At 50.7% G+C, this 17,500-nt stretch overlaps 2 protein-coding genes across 3 annotated transcripts in view; one reads left to right on the top strand and one right to left on the bottom strand.

The window, feature by feature from the left end:
* COL4A5 (collagen type IV alpha 5 chain) overlaps positions 1–10,192 on the bottom strand; it is a 115,222-nt gene extending 105,030 nt beyond the window's left edge. Inside the window, exon 1 of the mRNA XM_066640136.1 lies at positions 9,917–10,192. Coding sequence (XP_066496233.1) covers positions 9,917–9,982 — 66 coding nt within the window. The 5' untranslated portion in view covers positions 9,983–10,192. The remainder of the gene's footprint in view (positions 1–9,916) is intronic.
* A 3,407-nt stretch (positions 10,193–13,599) lies between these two features.
* The window catches only part of COL4A6 (collagen type IV alpha 6 chain), a 177,811-nt gene continuing 173,910 nt past the window's right edge, over positions 13,600–17,500 (top strand). For both annotated transcript variants that reach the window (XM_066640029.1, XM_066640028.1), the window contains exons 1-2: positions 13,600–13,792; positions 14,470–14,518. In XM_066640029.1, the coding sequence (XP_066496126.1) occupies positions 13,782–13,792; positions 14,470–14,518 (60 nt within the window). In that variant the 5' untranslated portion in view covers positions 13,600–13,781. The remainder of the gene's footprint in view (positions 13,793–14,469; positions 14,519–17,500) is intronic.

Raw genomic sequence — 17,500 nt, 5'->3', positions numbered from 1 at the left:
ATTGTTCCGTCAGCCTGGGCATGCAGCATAATGCTAGCATACACACATGACCCTCCCAAAGGAGCTGGGGTGAACAAAAGTCACATTTGCTATCTGCGGAACAGAATTTGGTTAGATGCGTGCCAAGAGAACGTCTCGCATAAAGGTCTTTAAAAAAAAATAAACTATTGACAAGCTTGGAACACCATAAGGCCCTATTCTACACTACTGGCATGATTTTCGATGCTATCTTAAGTACGTTGCCTAAAATCAATGCACCATATGCCAAGAGCACAAGTGGGAAACTCCTCCCAGGAGACAGAACTCCAGCAGTTTTTTTCCACATTAGTGGGGAGCACATGAGGAAAGAGAACAGAGAAGAAGATAGAAAATGAAGTTCTCATCTCTCATGACCCACCCCGCCTAGGACAAGCAGCCCTTAGAACTGTTCTCAAGGCTAGCAAACTTTCCGCACCGTCAATCTTGGCCTTAAATGCAAAACTCCTCGGCTTATGAGTACACACAGTTCTCCATAAGCAACTTTAAAGTCTAGAAAGAGGACCACAGTTTCCCATCCTGCATCCCCCCCTTTTTGGAGAGCTCAATTTAAGTGCAAAACCGCTGAGGTTTTGCGAGGTCACCCAATGACATTGAAACCTCAGATACATCTGAACTATCCACGGTTCCACGGATACCTCAGCACTGCGGTTCTCAAACTTTTTAGCCCTGGGACCCACTTTTTAGAACGACAATCTGTCGGGACCCACCAGAAGTGATGTCATTAATCTAGAGGTGATGTCATGGTCGGAAGTGACATCATCAAGAAGCAAAATTTTTAACATCCTGCTGTACACCCAAATCTTACCTCACAGCCCAATCCTATTCACACTTTCCTGGGAGTAAGCTCCATTGACTCTAATGGGACTTACTTCTAAGTAGATACGCATAGGATTGGGCAGTAAGCCAGCACAGCTCCATGCCTCTTCATTCCAACAACTGTCAGCCCAATCCTACGCCTGTCTACTCAGAAGTAAATCCCATTAGAGTCAATGGGGCTTACTCCCAGGAAAGTGTGGATAGGATTGGGCTGAAAGACTTCACACAGTGTTGCTCAAAACGTGGGCAAAAGTCTGATTTTAAATAGTGATTGAACAAGCTTTAAGAGTTGATGCAATTTACCAAATGCTCTTAGCTCTTCTCAGAGGAATCAACTGACACAAGTCACCACACCATGAAACAGATATTATTAAACAGTTATTTATATACCACTATAGGCAAATCAGTGCCCCCCCCCCCCATTCTTGACATAGCACTTTAATAGAAATGTGCAAGATTCCTCAAGGACATAGAGTGTGTAGAGTGTGTTGTCAACAATTACCCCTTGCTCTGGCAGGCAACCATGGGGTTAACACCAGGGCCTTAGATTGCAGAGAGTGTGCTGCCCAGCTGCAGCCACTTGGAGGCAAAAAGGTTCTCAGGGTTAAAAGCATCACCTGCAGGAAGGAAAAGGGTGTGGGTAGTAGGAGGAGGAAAGCTTGGGGGAAGGAAGGAGAGAGAACTAATGGGGATTAATGGACAGGCTGATGGACTTCTGGACCTGCTGACTGATCAATGGACAAAGGGGCACATGGACTTCTGAGGATTGCTAAAACAGGGACTTCTGGAGACTGGTGTGTGGCTGCCATGCCCAAGACCTGCTGAGTGTTGCTGTGGTGGCTGGAGAAGCAGCTGGCAGGAGAGGGGAGAAAGGAGGACTTCTACAGGTTGAACAGGTGAGCTACCCTGGTGGTGGGGTCCAGCAGTGCAGAACCAGGGCCACTGTTGGGGAGTAAAGGGGAGCTAATTAGCTTAAAGTGGGCATAGGTTCTCTAGGTGAAGCCTGAACTGGGAATTTGGCAAAACAGGCACCCCTATCCAAAAGGTTACTGCAGTAGCTCCCATCCAGCTTTCCAGTGTTCACTGGAGATACATTTTACCACAACTCCACCATGCTTTTTTTTTTTGGGGGGGGGGGGGGTTCCTCCATACACACTCCATTTCCCATTTCCATCAGTGCTCTCATCCTGGAAAGGATTCCACTGGTCCCACCAAATCAACTGGGATTTGGTTCCAGAACCCCACGCAGATATCAAAATCTGCAGGTGCTCCACTCTACAGAAGTCATGTTGTCAAAATGGCGTAAATGTGCACACCCGCAGACTGTTCCCGGCACACCGGTTGAAAATGGCTGGCCTAGTTAACCTGTCTCTGCCTTGCACAAGCTTGCATCATTTTTGGCTTTGAGAACCAGCAGGCTTTGCAGAAGAACAGCCAAGATAAATTCTTTGAGTTTGTAGAAGAGCAAAATTGTCCTGATCAGGCCTCGTTGAAAACCAAACAGAGGCATCTCCCTTCAAAAACAAAGGATTAACGTAAAACCCCAAAGTGCAAGTCTCCTGGAATGCCATCTGGGCTTCGGCTTCACTATGGGTTGAATCGTGACACAAATTACAATGACTACAAGAGGTCCAACAGCACGATCCTTTGCGCGATGCTCTAGTCCAGCCATTTTCAACTACTGTGCCATGCTCCACTGGTGTGTCGCGAATGGTCCACAGGTGTGCCACAGGAATTTGGGAGAAGGTCATTTACTAGTAGGGCCAATGGGAGATGTGAGCCCCCCACTGGCAGCATGGTGTTGCCTTGTCAATTGGCAAAAACCTGATGGTGTGCCTTGACCATTTTAGTGCCTTGTCAGTGTGCCATGAGAAGAAAAAGATTGAAAATGGCTGCTCTAGACAATGAAGCTTAGTCCCAGATAAGCAAGAATAGGACTGCAGCCCACAATGCATACGTTTGTTACACACATGCAGCATCCCCCCTTTCCTTCTGTAACTTTATCCCTCCATCCCCAGATGGCATCACAGACTGCCAGTGTGGGGCACCTGTTCAAGGGCACAGGATGCTCAGTAGAGCTGCCTGAGGTCACTGTCGCCGTCGCCCCCCAGTTTGCTCAGCAAGTATCACCATTGCCGATCAGGCAAGAGGGATGACACTGCAGTTCATCATCCTTCCTGGATGCCACTGTAAGATTCCCAGATGCCCTGTGCCAGGTTAGGCCATCCATGAATTTCAAAATGGCACCCAGGACGACAGAAAATGGGCTGCTGTGGCTGTTACTCCCTCTTTCCCTGATGTCTAGTAAGCTAGGGGGCAACCTACTATGTGAAGGAGGTAGAGGAGGTAGGAAGCAGGGGGCAGAGCTCTTCTTTGTGCAACAACATGGAAGCAAAGATCTCCCATCCATCTTCCACCCAGAAGCCAGTGCATGTAGGCACAAAGGTAAAGGGGAAGGGTCTACAGAGCTTGGATCTCGGTATTCTTCCCCCAAAGCAGGTGGTAACCTTCATCTCAGTAAAACGTTAGACCCGTGTTTTTACAACTGTGGGCCAGGACCCACTTGAGGAGCTTTGACCCAATTTCTGGTGGGTCCTGCAAAGCTTCCAATGAAAACATGGGTGATGGAAAGATCAGATAACTAATGGCCTCAAGCCCTGTTGTTGTTGGCAACCTTCAGTCTCAAAAGACTCTGGTATTGTGCTCTGAAAGGTGGTTCTGGAACAGCGTCTAGTGTGGCTGAAAAGGCCAATTCGGGAGTGACAATCCCTTCCACGCTGGGAGCAAGTGCAGTCTGTCCCTGGTCTGTCTCCCTGGCTATGGGCCTTCCTTCTTTGCCTCAGACTGTTGGCCAAGTGACTCTTCAAACTGGGAAAGGCCATGCTGCACAGCCTGCCTTCAAGCGGGCCGCTCAGAGGCCAGGGTTTCCCACTTGTTGAGGTCCACTCCTAAGGCCTTCAGATCCCTCTTGCAGATGTCCTTGTATCGCAGCTGTGGTCTACCTGTAGGGCGCTTTCCTTGCACCAGTTCTCCATAGAGGAGATCCTTTGGGATCCGGCCATCATCCATTCTCACGACATGACCGAGCCAACGCAGGCGTCGCTGTTTCAGCAGTGCATACATGCTAGGGATTCCAGCACAATCCAGGACTGTGTTGTTTGGAACTTTGTCCTCAAGCCCTGAGGCCATTCAAAAACCAGAGAGCTGCTCACTGCCCTGCAAAGAGCTGAGCTCCAGCAGTTTGCAAGTTTGTGTAAATAGAGGGGTGTTTCTTTTTCCCTGGTGTGTTTTATTTCCCCCATGTCCATCAGTGACAGGTAGTGGGGGCAAGTGAAGGGTGGATCACATAACTAAGCCTCTCAAGCCTTGAGCCTATTTATCATAGCTGCATCATTATGAGAAATTGATGGAGTTTTTTTTTTTTTTTGCAAATAAATATTTTTCTCTATATAACCTTTTTTAAAGGCCTCATAAAGCTAGGTATGTCCCAACAGAATGTCAGTTTAAAACAGGGGTGCCCGGCCCTGGGGCCACTTGCGGCCCTCGAAGCCTCTCAATGTGGCCCTCAGAGAGCCCCTAGTCTCCAATGAGCCTCTGGCCGTCCGGAGATTTGTTGTAGCCCACACTGGCCCGATGCAACTGCTCTCAGCATGAGGGCGACTGTTTGACCTCTTACATGAGCTGTGGAATGAGGGCTCCCTCCACTGCTTGATGTTTCATGTCTGTAATGCAGTTAGCGGCAGCAAAGGAAAGGCCAGCCTTGCTTTGTGCAAGGCCTTTTATAAGCCTTGAGATATTGCAAGACCTTCATTCATTTATAGAAGTTCATCTTTAATATATTCATTTATGTAAACTTATGTAAATTTATTCAAATTTTAAATGTAAATTAATTCTTTTTTTTCCCCCCGGCCCCCAACACAATGTCAGAGAGATGATGTGGCCCTCCTGCCAAAAACTTTGGACACCCCTGGTTTAAAAAGTGGGTCCCAGTGCTAAAATGTTTGACAACCATTACAGTAGACAAATTTTGTTACTGATCGCAACACAAACCACGAAGTCTCCAACCTCCAAAGACTTACTATAAGATTTGTATCCCTCTTTTTCACCACTTTGTCAAGGCAACTGAGAGCGAAACAAAACATCGTTGAACAGGTTGCAATAATACAACTGATTAAAGGACACAGAACAGTCCGGTACAACCATCAGAGGAGATTCAGAAGAGTCTGTAGCACACATTTAACTGGCGATATACCAAATGCTTGATGGGAAAGGCAGATCTTTGCCTGGCAGATGAAGGCCACCAAAGAAGGGGTGGGGCGCACCTCCCTAGAAGTATCATTCCACAACCTGGGTGTAACTCTGGAAGAAGTCGCCCCCTTCCACGTTCCAGCTTAACTTATTGAAAGATGTGGGTGGAATGCTGAGGAGAGCCTCTTCAACAGCTCTCAATGCTTGGGCAGCTTTGAAAAGAAGAAAAAATAATACCCTTGAACCAAGTAGGTTGGGGCTTCCGAGGTCAAAACCAGTCCTTTCCTTGAGCAGGTATTGGGCTCCCTTTCTTGGCATAGTCCCATAGTTCCCAGAGGAAGCTGGGGCCATGATCCGGCAGGTGATTAGCAGCTACAGTACCTCGTTTCCGAACAGGCTCAGGGCTTGAGGCAATAAACCGATCTTTCCATCACCCTTTGGTGACCCACTAAAAATCAAGTTGTGGCACCCCCCCCCCCCCCCCGTGGATCCCGACCCACAGTTTGGGAACCACTGTACTAGATAAACTCTTCACAGTTCTTCACATCTAGTTCTCAATCATCTCCCGGGTTATTTCAGATTCACCAGGCCGCAATGATTTTTAGCAATTTCTTGGCATGCAACAGCCATCACACTAATCCGCTTGCTTCTCAAAAACTGGACAGCAGAATTTACCTCCTGGTCAACACGCCTAGGATTGGGCTGCAACCCAAAGTTATTTGAAATTGACTTGCATCCCACCCCTTTCCACCCCAAAGCAGAGTTTAAAAATACAAAATCCCAGCACTTCATGGCCACCACAGCTGTCAGTTTGCCACAGAGTTTTATAATCAGCACCTCTCTGGTCAATTACACAGGGCATGTGCATTGACTAGCTATGGTGGGATTTTCCTGTAAACATGGATTTGATCAGAAATAAATCCCACTGTCCACACAGCGGAATGATCCACAGGATTTCAGAGTTCATGCATCTGGAAGAATTAGTCTCTCTCTGGCTCCAGAAACACAGTCGTCAACATAGCTTCTGAGCTCATAAATAGCTACGAAGGAGCAAAGAGTACTTACTTAAGGAGCAGCAAATCCACGTTAAAAGAAACACAAGCATCACAGCATGATAGAAGTTCACCATGCTGGAAAATCCCCAAAGGCCACAGCTTGGAACAATCTTAAGTTGCTATGCAGAAGTTGCAAGGTAGGCCTGGAATCCTACTACCCAGGAGTGAACTCCACAGAATACAATGGGATTTACACGAATGTACAGTATAGTACATAGGAGAGCTCCACAAATTACACCCTGCTAGGTGTTAAGCCAGGTGACACCAAGAGCTGCTGGGGTAAGCAAAGGACAACTACTTAAATCAGTGGTTCCCAAAATTTCTAGAGGCCCTCAAGGCTGCTGCATGATTTACAAATGCGAAGAAGTGTGGCTATAATGGTGATTGGGCAGTGTGCTCCCCTAAATAGCAGCTTGTTGAACCCACGATGCACATTCCCTGCCCTGTCAGTTTCACGGCCCAACAAGAATTGCGTCACGACCCGCTGGTGGGTCCCGGATCCACAGTTTGGGAACCGCCGGTTTAAATACCGGAGTCAGCTGTTACTCAGAACTGTCTCCAGCACTATGTTGAACATACAGAGAAAGATGGTGATCATATTAGCCAAAAGACAGAAGTTAAATTTTAGGTGATGCAGTAGGTCAAGAGGAAATAAAAGAAAAATTGGGAAGTATTACCTAGTGGGTGGAGGGAGGAGTTTTTACCACTCCCAACTTGGGAGATGATTTTTACCATCTTCAGGTAATGGAAGACTTTGATTCTCTAGTTTCCAGAACATCGTGGATAGCTAAGTTCAGTACACTGTATTCTAAATCCATGCTAAATCATCATAGGACCCAATCCTATCCAACTTCCCAGCACTGATGCAGCCTCAATGCAGCCCCTCCTACCTTGAGGACGTCTCTATGCCTGCCCCCCCCCCCCAACTTCAAGATGCAATGCATGCCCTGTTGACATAGCTGCATCGGAGCTGGAAAACTGGGTAGAATTGGGCCATCAGATTGCTTTCACTGATGCACAGAATAAATGTATCTCTGAACCTGAGATGCTTTCAAATGCATGCAAGATTACACTATATTTCACAATTATCTGCATTATACCTGGCGGACAGGACATCACATATTCTAGTGAAGAGCAGCATTGCAATCTTAGGTACGTTAACTTGGAAGTAAACCCTGCTCTGTTCTTACTCCCAGGTAAACCGGCATAGCACTGCAGCTTCATGGCATGACTAAGGGCCAACTCCTATCCAATTTTCCAGTGCTGGTGCAGCCATGCCCACAGGGCTTGCACTGCATCCTGCAGTAGAGGGGCTTTCATGTTGGCCTCCTCCAGGGAAGGAAATGCTTGTTCCCCTTTCTTGGAGCTGCATTGGAAAGTTGGATAGGATTGGGCCCTAAATTCTCATGGCTAAGTGAATCCTGTGCATGTTTACTCAGTAGTAAGTCTCACTGCATTTAAAGGGGCTTGCACCCTAGTCAATGTGTTTAGAATCCCAGCCCCTAGTCAAGCCACAATATCATCTTTGATCACCCTAACAACCTCTGAACCAAACAGTGGATGCCATCATTACATGTTTTCCTTGCAGAAGAATCTCCTCCAGTGAAAGCATACTCAAGAAGGGAACTCTCTGTTTCCCAACAATGGTTCCCTCAAAAAAAAAAAAAAAAAAAAAAAACTATCAGCAAAACATTCAGTTATGTGGTGGCATACTTTCTGGCAAGCAACAGATGACTCCTGACAATGTCTGGTGTGCCCTGTCTAGGGATACCAAATTATTCTTTCTTGCAGAAAAAAAGATGAGAAGGGGGATCAGAGAATCATGGACACCCAACTGTCCAAGGAACAAAGTGTATATTGCAGAATATTTCAAATATACCCCCCAAAAAACAAAGTAAGAAAGGAGCAAGGGTACGTTACCAGGCAAGTATCTATACCCAAAACAGCCTTCCACTCCAGGACAAATGTCTGTTGGCCACCACATTACAGATGAAGCTGTCCCACATGTACACATTGATTAGAGACATATCCTAGCCCTGTAGACAGAGCCGCAAAGCACTCTGCTGAAAACTGAAAGCACCATCTGAGAAAGCTCTGGTCAGGTTCCCCCTTTGCCCAAAATCGACACACGGCCTCAATGTTGACTTCACCTTGTCTGTGAAATGGGCATACAAGATCCTGTTTGCCCACAACAAAGCCCTCTGTAAATTAAAAGTCTACGAAAGGAAGAACAGCAGAATTAAATTGTCCCTTAAAGCCTTTGGCCTAAACTTTCCCAAAGTCACACTTGGAAGATCTTGCCAGAGCTTCAGAGGCTGAAACACATGGCGGCCCAAAACCTCTTTCAGCTGGCAGGGAAGGAAAGTGTAAAAACCAAAAGAGGAGATGCTTTCTCGCCCAGTAAAGGAAAAAAAATGGATCCATCACATCCAAACAAAGGCTTCAGATGAACACACTTATACATTGCCCCACATATACTGCTCCTGTCTTTGGGCAGGGGGGGGAGAGTGGGACATGCAAGGCAGGTTATGGATCCCTGCTTCTTTTTTGGTCCCCAGCCTCCAGTTTGCTTCTGAGCTCCAGACTGCACTTGGGAGAAGAGGACAGCCATAAAGCTGGGGGGGGGAGCTAGACAAAACTATACATGCCTTTGTTTGATAAAGACATTCCCTGTGCAGAGAGAGAGAGAAGGAGAGAGACCAGGGAGGGCAGCCAGGAGAGATAAGGCAACCATGATGTAGCCACCTGAAGAAGACACTTGAGCCCAGAGGAAACAAGGTTTCCTTCCCCACACTGATCAGATCCCTCCATTTACTCCTCAGACACCCTCCCTCCTCCTCCAACAAATGCCCCTTTTGCTCCATCTCCAGGATAGGAGTGGAGATGCTTGCTCCCAACATCAGATCCCTCCATTTACTTCCCAGACACCCCCTCTTCCTCCAACAAATGCCCCTTTGCTCCATCTCTAGGAGGGGGGGGGTGCTTCCCTCCCCACACAGATCAGATCCCTCCATTTAGTCCCCAGACACCTCCCCTCCTCCAATAAATGCCCTTATGAGCTATCTCCAGGATGGGGGGTGCTTCCCCCCCACACAGATCAGATCCCTCCATTTACACCCCATCCTCCTCAGACACCCCCCCTCCTCCAACAAATGCCCTTGTGCTCCATCTCCAAGAGGGGGGGTGCTTCCCCCCCCCACTGATCAGATCCCTCCATTTACTCCTCAGACACTCCCCTTCCCCAATAAACGCCCTTGTGCTCCATCTCCAGGATGGGGGGTGCTTCCCTCCCCACACAGATCAGACCCTCCATGTACACCTCAGACACCCCCCCTCCCCAGACACCCCCCCTCCAACAAATGCCCTTGTGCTCCATCTCAAAGACGGGGGGGGGGCTTCCCCCACCCACCACGACTACCAAGTTTCACCTGCAAAGTTTCATTAAGTTCCACGTGCATGAAATCACACTGCAAGGTGGGGGGAGGGAACTGGAGTGGCAGCCCCAAAGCAGCGTGGGCTGCAGCCCTTTCCTCCCCAGGAGAAGGAGTTCTGGACTCCAGGGGTTGCAAAAGGCGAGACACGTGTAAGAGAGCCGTTCACACGATCACGATCTTCCCCCCCCCACTTCCTCGCACACCAGCTCCCCAAACTAGAAGGCTCTATTTTTAAAACGATCTCAAAAAAGAAACAGCCCCCCTCCTCCGGCCCCCCCAGCTCGGGCTCCGAGGCGGCCCCCCGCGATCGCGCCCCCGACCCACCGCGGCTGCAGCGCGCTGCGCGCAGAGAGCGCAGAGCAGGAGCGCCAGCGCCGGGCAGCGCGTCATCCTGCGCCCGGCCAGGCTGCCGCTCTCCGCGGCCGCGTCCTCAGCAGCTCCGGCTCGGCGGGCTCCCCGGCTGCGTCCCGGGCGCTGACATGGTCTCTGCAGGCGGCGGGGGAGGCGGGGGCGGCGGGCAGGGCCGGCTGCGGGGCCGGGCTTCGCTGCGCCTCCCCTGCGCTCCTGCGGAGGCGGCGGCGGAGGCGCACCTCGCTCTGCCCGGGCTTGCCCGCCCGCCCTCGCTCGCTCGCTCGCTCCGAAAGCCTCTCCCGGGACTACTTTGGCCCCAAAAAAGGGCAGCCCGCCTCGGTGGGATCCCTCCGCGCACTGCTCAGCCTCCTCCAGGGCAGCGGCAGCCGCAGCCTCCCTCTCTCCGGCCATGATGGCCCCCAGACTGACCACTGGGCGGCACAGCCCCAAAGGAGTCTCCCCCCAAGCTGACCACTGGGCAGCACAGCCCCAAAGGAGTCTCCCCCCAAGCTGACCACTGGGCAGCACAGCCCCAAAGGACTCCCCCCCAGGTTAACCACTGGGAAGCACAGCCCCAAAGGACTCCCCCCCAGGTTAACCACTGGGAAGCACAGCCCCAAAGGAGTCTTCCCCCCAGCTGACCACTGGGCAGCACAGCCCCAAAGGAGTCTCCCCCCCCCAAGCTGACCACTGGGCAGCACAGCCCCAAAGGACTCCCCCCCAGGTTAACCACTGGGAAGCACAGCCCCAAAGGAGTCTTCCCCCCAGCTGACCACTGGGCAGCACAGCCCCAAAGGACTTTCCCCCCCCCATGCTAACCACTGGGCAGCACAGCTCCAGGAGTCCCCCAAGCTGAGCACTGGGCAGCACAGCCCCAAAGGACATCCCCCCTAGGCTGACCACTGGGCAGCACAGCCCCAAAGGAGTCCCCCCAGCTGACCACTGGGAAGCACAGCCCCAAAGGAACTCCCACCCCCAAGCTACTCACCAAGCTACTGTGCTCTGGGGAGCACAGACCCAGCTCCCCAAAGGAGTTCCCTCCAGCTGACCATTGGGCAGCCCCAAAGGAACTCCTATGCACTTCTGAGAAAGCCTCATCGTTTATGGCAGGGGTCTCCAAACCCCTGCAGCAAACCTCTCTCTGGCCCGTAGCCAACCTCTTGTCGTCGTCCCCCAAAGCCTCTGGCCCACTCAACTGAACATGACCAGAACTGTGCTCTGATTGTGTCTGGAGGGTGTTCTGAGGGCCAGAGATTAAAGGAATGAGCCCATCCATTCATTTGTTCACTCATCTAAGTTCCATCTCTAATTTATTTATTTAAATTTTATATTTAAATTTTTTTCCCTGGCCCTCCACACCATGCCAGATATTTGATGCGGCCCTCTGGCCAAAAAGTTTGGAGACCCCTGGTTTATGGCAGTGGTTCACCTGTCATCCCCAGCATCCTTGGGGACAGAAAGGAGGATATGGGATTTTTCTCAGTCCCCAAGACTTTCAGGCCTTAAAAGTCACAATCCTGTGCACAGGTTTACTTGGGAGTCAGTCCCACTGAACCTGTTGGATTTAGACATAGGGCTGAGCTGTTCATTTATCATTGACCAGCAAAATGGAACTGAGCTAGTCTCATCTGTACACTTAGAGTACCTTGAGGCAGTAGTGTAGATGATAATCGTGTAGCCCGGTGCCAAGTTTAAAGTGTTGACCCGGAAGTGATGTCACAAGCAGAAGTGACATCTGGGCTTTTAAAAAAGTGAAAATTGGGAGGAACCCACCTCCTCTCCCCAGCAGCTCACCACCCACTTGCTCTGCTGTCTCTCCCCCCCCCCATCAGTGGCATAGCTAAGGCATATATCAGCTACCTGAGGTCAAAGAAGATTTTGTAGCCCCCCCATGACAAAATCAAATTTAATTAAGTAAATAAAAAGTTATTGGTTCCATACTGTATCATAATAACATCTCATTGGCACTCAACAATCAGTCTCATAGGTCAGTTTGTATTGTATTGGCAACCTTCAGTCTCGAAAGACTATGGTATCGCGCTCTGAATGGTGGTTCTGGCACAGCGTCTAGTGTGGCTGAAAAGGCCAATCCGGGAGTGACAATCCCTTCCACACCGGGAGCAAGTGCAGTCTGTCCCTGGTCTGTCTCCCTGACTATGGGCCTTCCTTCTTTGCCTCTTAGCCTCAGACTGTTGGCAAAGTGTCTCTTCAAACTGGGAAAGGCCATGCTGCACAGCCTGCCTCCAAGCGGGCCGCTCAGAGGCCAGGGTTTCCCACCTGCTGAGGTCCATCCCTAAGGCCTTCAGATCCCTCTTGCAGATGTCCTTGTATCGCAGCTGTGGTCTGCCTGTAGGGCGCTTTCCTTGCACGAGTTCTCCATAGAGGTCAGTTTGGAGTTAAGCAAATCCACTTTTTGTTCCATAAGGCAGTTGTGTTTTCATTTTATGGTTAATTGGCCATAACTTTTGATAGAATATAGCTATTCCAGTGCGGTTTGTTTCATTGCATTCTGTATTAAATTACCTTTCCAATGATATATAACATGATGGTATTATTCATACATACCAAGATTTTCACAGTTTTGGTTTCACTAGTGTCAAGCTAGTAAGGGCAGTGGATTCCTCTTGCCCCAGGCTGAACCACAGACAAACCCAACCCTATGCTGGATATGGGGCAGGCATATGCATTGATGGGGGGGTGTTCAAAACCCAAATAGGCAGCAGCCCCCCCCCCAAAGATCTCCAGGGTGATTTTCAGTGGGAGTAAGTGGGGGGAGGGGGGAAAAGGAGCAACGAGATTTCCAGCTGTAGTTAAAAACAACACCATGATGATGATGATGATGATAAACAACTTATTGGAAGGGGTGAAATAGGTTTCCAGTGCCATCCTGATCCAAAGCAGGTGTCAGCGCGGCTTACTCGCGAGTAACCCTTTGGTGGCCATGCTCTGAGCACTTACTTACACGGGAGTAACGCGCCCAGAGCAAAGTGCGCGGGGGGGGGCTTAGGGCCCAATCCGACGCGTGTCCGCCCTACTCAGGAGCAAGCCCTATTGTGCTTGATGGGGCTTACTCTCAGGAAAGCGTGGCTCGGCTTGCAGCCTTGCTCCGGAGTAACTGGAGCGCTGAGCGCAGCCCAGTGAGCGCTCAGTCTTAGGCACGTCTACTTAAAAGTAAGTTCCATTTTGTTCCATGGGGCTGACTCCTGAGTAAGGGTGGAGGGGTAGGATGGCAGGTTGAAAGCCGGTCCACTGGGGGGGCAGGGCTGAATCTGGAACGGACCCTCCCAACCCCCCCCCAGGGTCCCCCTTCTTCTTCCCCACCCCGGGGACCCCCGTTCAGACGACCTCACGCCCTTCCTCATCCCCTTGCACTGCGGCTGACTCGCGGGGAAGCATCCCCTGCTGCGGGGGGGGGGGGGGCAAAGGGCCCGATCCTGTGCGTGTCTACTAAGGAGTAAGTGCCAGTCTGGTCTGTGGGGCTCACTCGCAGGAAAGGGTGGCCAGGCTGGCAGAGTGGGGCCCCTTGGGGCGGAGGAGGCGGCATCGCTGGTCCCTAAGTGGGGAGGGAGGCTCCGGGCGCCGCCGCCTGCTTTGTGCCTCCCTGATTGACGCCCAGCCGGGTCCGCCCCTCGCCTCCATTCCTGCCCCGACGCCGCTCGGCTGCCGGAGTCCCAGCGCGGCGCTTCTGCACGCGGTGCCTTCCTCCCGGGGGTGGAGAGGCGGGAGACCCCCCTCCAGGCGCCCTGGGGCCGCATCTGCCCCCGATCTCCCCCCCGCCCTGCCCAGAGCCATGCCCGCCACTCGCTGAGCGCAGCCCCGCAGCTGGGACCTCTGCAACATGCGTGTCGGGTGAGTGCCTGGGTCGTGGGGAAGGGGCAGGCGCAGCCTTGGCAACACGCGTGTCGGCTGAGTGCCTGGGTCGTGGGGAAGGGGCAGGCGCAGCCTTGGCAACACGCGTGTCGGGGGAGTGCCTCCTGCAACACGCGTGTCGGCTGAGTGCCTGGGTCGTGGGGAAGGGGCAGGCGCAGTTTTGGCAACACGCGTGTCGGGGGAGTGCCTCCTGCAACACGCGTGTCGGCTGAGTGCCTGGGTCGTGGGGAAGGGGCAGGCGCAGCCTTGGCAACACGCGTGTCGGGGGAGTGCCTCCTGCAACACGCGTGTCGGCTGAGTGCCTGGGTCGTGGGGAAGGGGCAGGCGCAGCCTTGGCTACACGCGTGTCTGCTGAGTGCCCAGGGTCATGGGAAAGGGGTAAGGCACAGCCTTGGCAACATGGGTGTCCGGTGAGTGCCTGCTGCAACATGCATGTCAGGTGAGCGCCTGGGTTGTGGGGAAGGGGCAGGAGCATCCTTGGCAAACATGCGTGTCATGTGAGTGCCCAGGTTGTGGGAAAGGGGCAGCAGGCACAGCCTTGGCAACATGCGTGTTGGGTGAGTGCCTTGGTCATGGGGAAGGGGTAGGAGAAACCTCCTGGATGCTTAAGGGGCTGCAATCACCTTCACCTTTCTCTCTCTTGCCTCCCTTCCCAGGCTCCTGCTCCTCGTCTCTCTGTGCCTTGCCACGGACCTGGTGCATGGGGTAAGTGTCTGAATGCGGGCTGATCTGGGTATGATGGCTTTGAAGGGAGCCTTGCTGCATTCAGGGACTTGCTTCCAGGTGGGAGTGTGTGCTTGTGTGCCTTCTGTTGACATCCTAGCTCCGAAAGCTGCCTGAGATGGGAGGAAGCTGAGGGGGGGGGGTGTAAGGAGGTCAGCTGATATTATGAAGATGGAAGAGAGTTACTAGGGTAGTGGTGAAAGCAGATCTTTAGGGGGGTGTATGGATTTTTATGAATGGGCCGGTCTGTCCAGGGGGCTGGCTGAGCTGGTTGCCTCAGGTAGTAGATTGGTCCACAAGTAGTGGTCCACAGGTAGTAGATTGGTCCACAAGTAGTCCATTTGCTTCAACTGCTCCTTTGACCTCCCCCAAGGATGACTGGGACAAAGCAGAAGAGCAAGAAGGGAGTAGTGGGCTAGCTCCTGTATCACCCATCAGGTAAGGGGAGTTGCATTTGGCCTCTGATGCCAAAGAATCTTAGGCCAGCCTTGGGAATTGGGGGGGCTCTGTGCTGATGCTTCTCTACTGTTTATAGTTCAGTAATCGGCTTCTGTGCTTACCTGGGTTGGATGTTGGAAACAAAATCATGTGGTCAGCTAGCATCAAAGCACAGGTACACAAGACCAGCAAACTTCATCTTGGGGCCGAGTTCTACGGTATGCAAGACAGCCAAGTGCGTTGCCAAGTGTGTTGAGCTGGATTCCTAAGTCCAGGAACTGCAGCGATACCAGTGTCTATTTTTCAGTGATAGTGCTGAGAGTAAAACTGGAATGCATCTCTAAGAACATAAGAACAGCCCCACTGGATCAGGCCATAGGCCCATCTAGTCCAGCTTCCTGTATCTCACAGCTGCCTGTATCTCTCTCTCTTTCTCTCTGACACACACACACACAAAAGACTGATAGCACAATCCTCAACAATGTTTATTTGAAAGCAAATCCCATTTAGTTCAATGGTGCTTAGTCCCAAATAAGTGCATTTCAGGTTGCAGTTCATTGAACAAAATACTTGCTTCTGAGTAAACTCTGATCGTGCTGCTGCAAGTTGCCTTGTAGGAGATGCTCTCTGCAAACTCTGAGATGCAGATCTGTTTATGAGGGTGCTGTGGCCCAGGGTTGTGCCTTTGCCCCAAATTAGGGTTGTCACCTGTGGGATTTACTGGTGCAGCTGTCTCTTACTAAGAGCTCTTGCATCTTCAGCAGTGAGCAAGCACATGGGGTTGCCAGCCAGGCAGTTTCACCTGGTGATTTTTGCAGGTCACATCTTTGTTTAAAGGAACAGGAACAGTCAGGGTGTCTGTGGGTGAATCTCATTTAGCAACCCAGGCTAAACACAGACCCTGTGCAGCTTGAAACTAGCTGAAATTAAGCCTGCCAGATATTCTGATGCTCGACACCTGCATTCTTCCCTTGCCTTCTGTTTCTGCTGCATGTTATTGCAATCAATCAATCATTGTTAAACTGCCCTTTCTCCTGGGAGCTCTGGGTGGTGTATATCCTTCTTCCCGTCCTTTTGTCCTCACAACAACCCTGTGAGGAAGGTGAGGCTGAGACTAGAGCGATTGGCCCAGAGTCACCCAGGCAGCTTCATGGCTGAGAATGGAATGCATTTTCTTGTCGTGTTGCGTTCCAGGAGCAATTAGCCAAGTTTTCCAGTGGTAGATCAAAGTTTACAGTCTCAACTTTCATCTTGGTTGTGAAAATCTTGATTATTAGTTTGAAATTGAGAAATCTTGATTGTGGTTGAAACAAACCACATGTTTCTGTCATGGCATCCAGTCCTAGTTTGAGCGATTCCCTCCCAATGTGCATTGCACCCCATGGTTTGATTCAGGTGGTAATTCAGGTTTTGGTGATCACTGAAAACATCTTGGCCTGCAGGGTTGCCAAAGGTTGTTACTATTCCTGGAGGTTTGTGTTTTTTTTTTTTCCAAAATGATGTGATGTTGGTATTTTCTAGGGGCCTTGTTAAAATCTTCAGGATTGCTTTCAATAGTCACCTGGAGATACTGATGGCTGGGGGAGGGGGTGTCAGTAACCCTAATTGTCAGTTCAGGCATAATGGAAATTATAAACTTTGTACATTACGTAAGCCTGTGAATCTGAAGGTCAGAAAAACTTCTTTTTTCAAAGTTTATGGTGGTCTTATCTGAATTTAGGGTGCTGGTTCCAAAAATGGCACCAGCTTGGCCCTGTTATGTCTGGTTTCAGAGAATGGCATAGCCTTGTTAGTGAAGGGTTCAAGCAGCCATGGCGTAGGTTTCACTAATGAGGCTAGGCCAGGTCTTTGCAGATGCCTGATCTTGTCTGCTCTCAGAAGCTAAGCAGGGTCAGGACTGGTTAGTACTTGGTTGGGAGACCGCCTGGGAATACCGGGTGCTGTAGGCTTATACCATAGTCTTTCAAGACTGAAGGTTGCCAACCATTTTTGAAAGTTGGAAGGTACCCACAAGGCCATCTAGTCCCATTGCCTGCCTGTAGCACAAGATCCTCCTGGAGCAATGGTTCTCAGACTTTTAGCACCAGGACCCACTTTTTAGAATGTGAATCTATCCCGACCCACAGTTTGAGAAACACCACCCTGGTATACATGCATTATTCCAATTATGCAGGCTTGTCCACGCTCTTTTAATTGAAACTAACTTAAAAGAAACTGGTGAAACGAAAGCTGTTCTCTCACTAGAACCACAGCTGGTTATTTCTGTGTTCCATTCAGTGCATGGACATTCTATGCGCAGTGCACGTGGATTGTTGATGTGTAAAAATGAACCTTGGTAAAGTCATTCACGCAGAATTGTTTTCCCAGAGACCAATATACTGTAGCTGGGTTCAGTATAATGCATGGGGGTTGGCAAATTTCCCTGGAAGCTTGTACCAGAAGTGGATGCAAATACCCTGCTCTAAACACTAATTAATCAGCCTTCCTTAAAGGACAGTAGATGACTGGTGTTTCCAGCCCTGTGTA

Source organism: Tiliqua scincoides, chromosome 12 (assembly GCF_035046505.1).
Source record: "Tiliqua scincoides isolate rTilSci1 chromosome 12, rTilSci1.hap2, whole genome shotgun sequence".
Classification (NCBI taxonomy): domain Eukaryota; kingdom Metazoa; phylum Chordata; class Lepidosauria; order Squamata; family Scincidae; genus Tiliqua; species Tiliqua scincoides.
The sequence above is the reverse complement of the archived record's forward strand: the minus strand, read 5'-3'. Positions and strand labels throughout refer to the sequence as shown.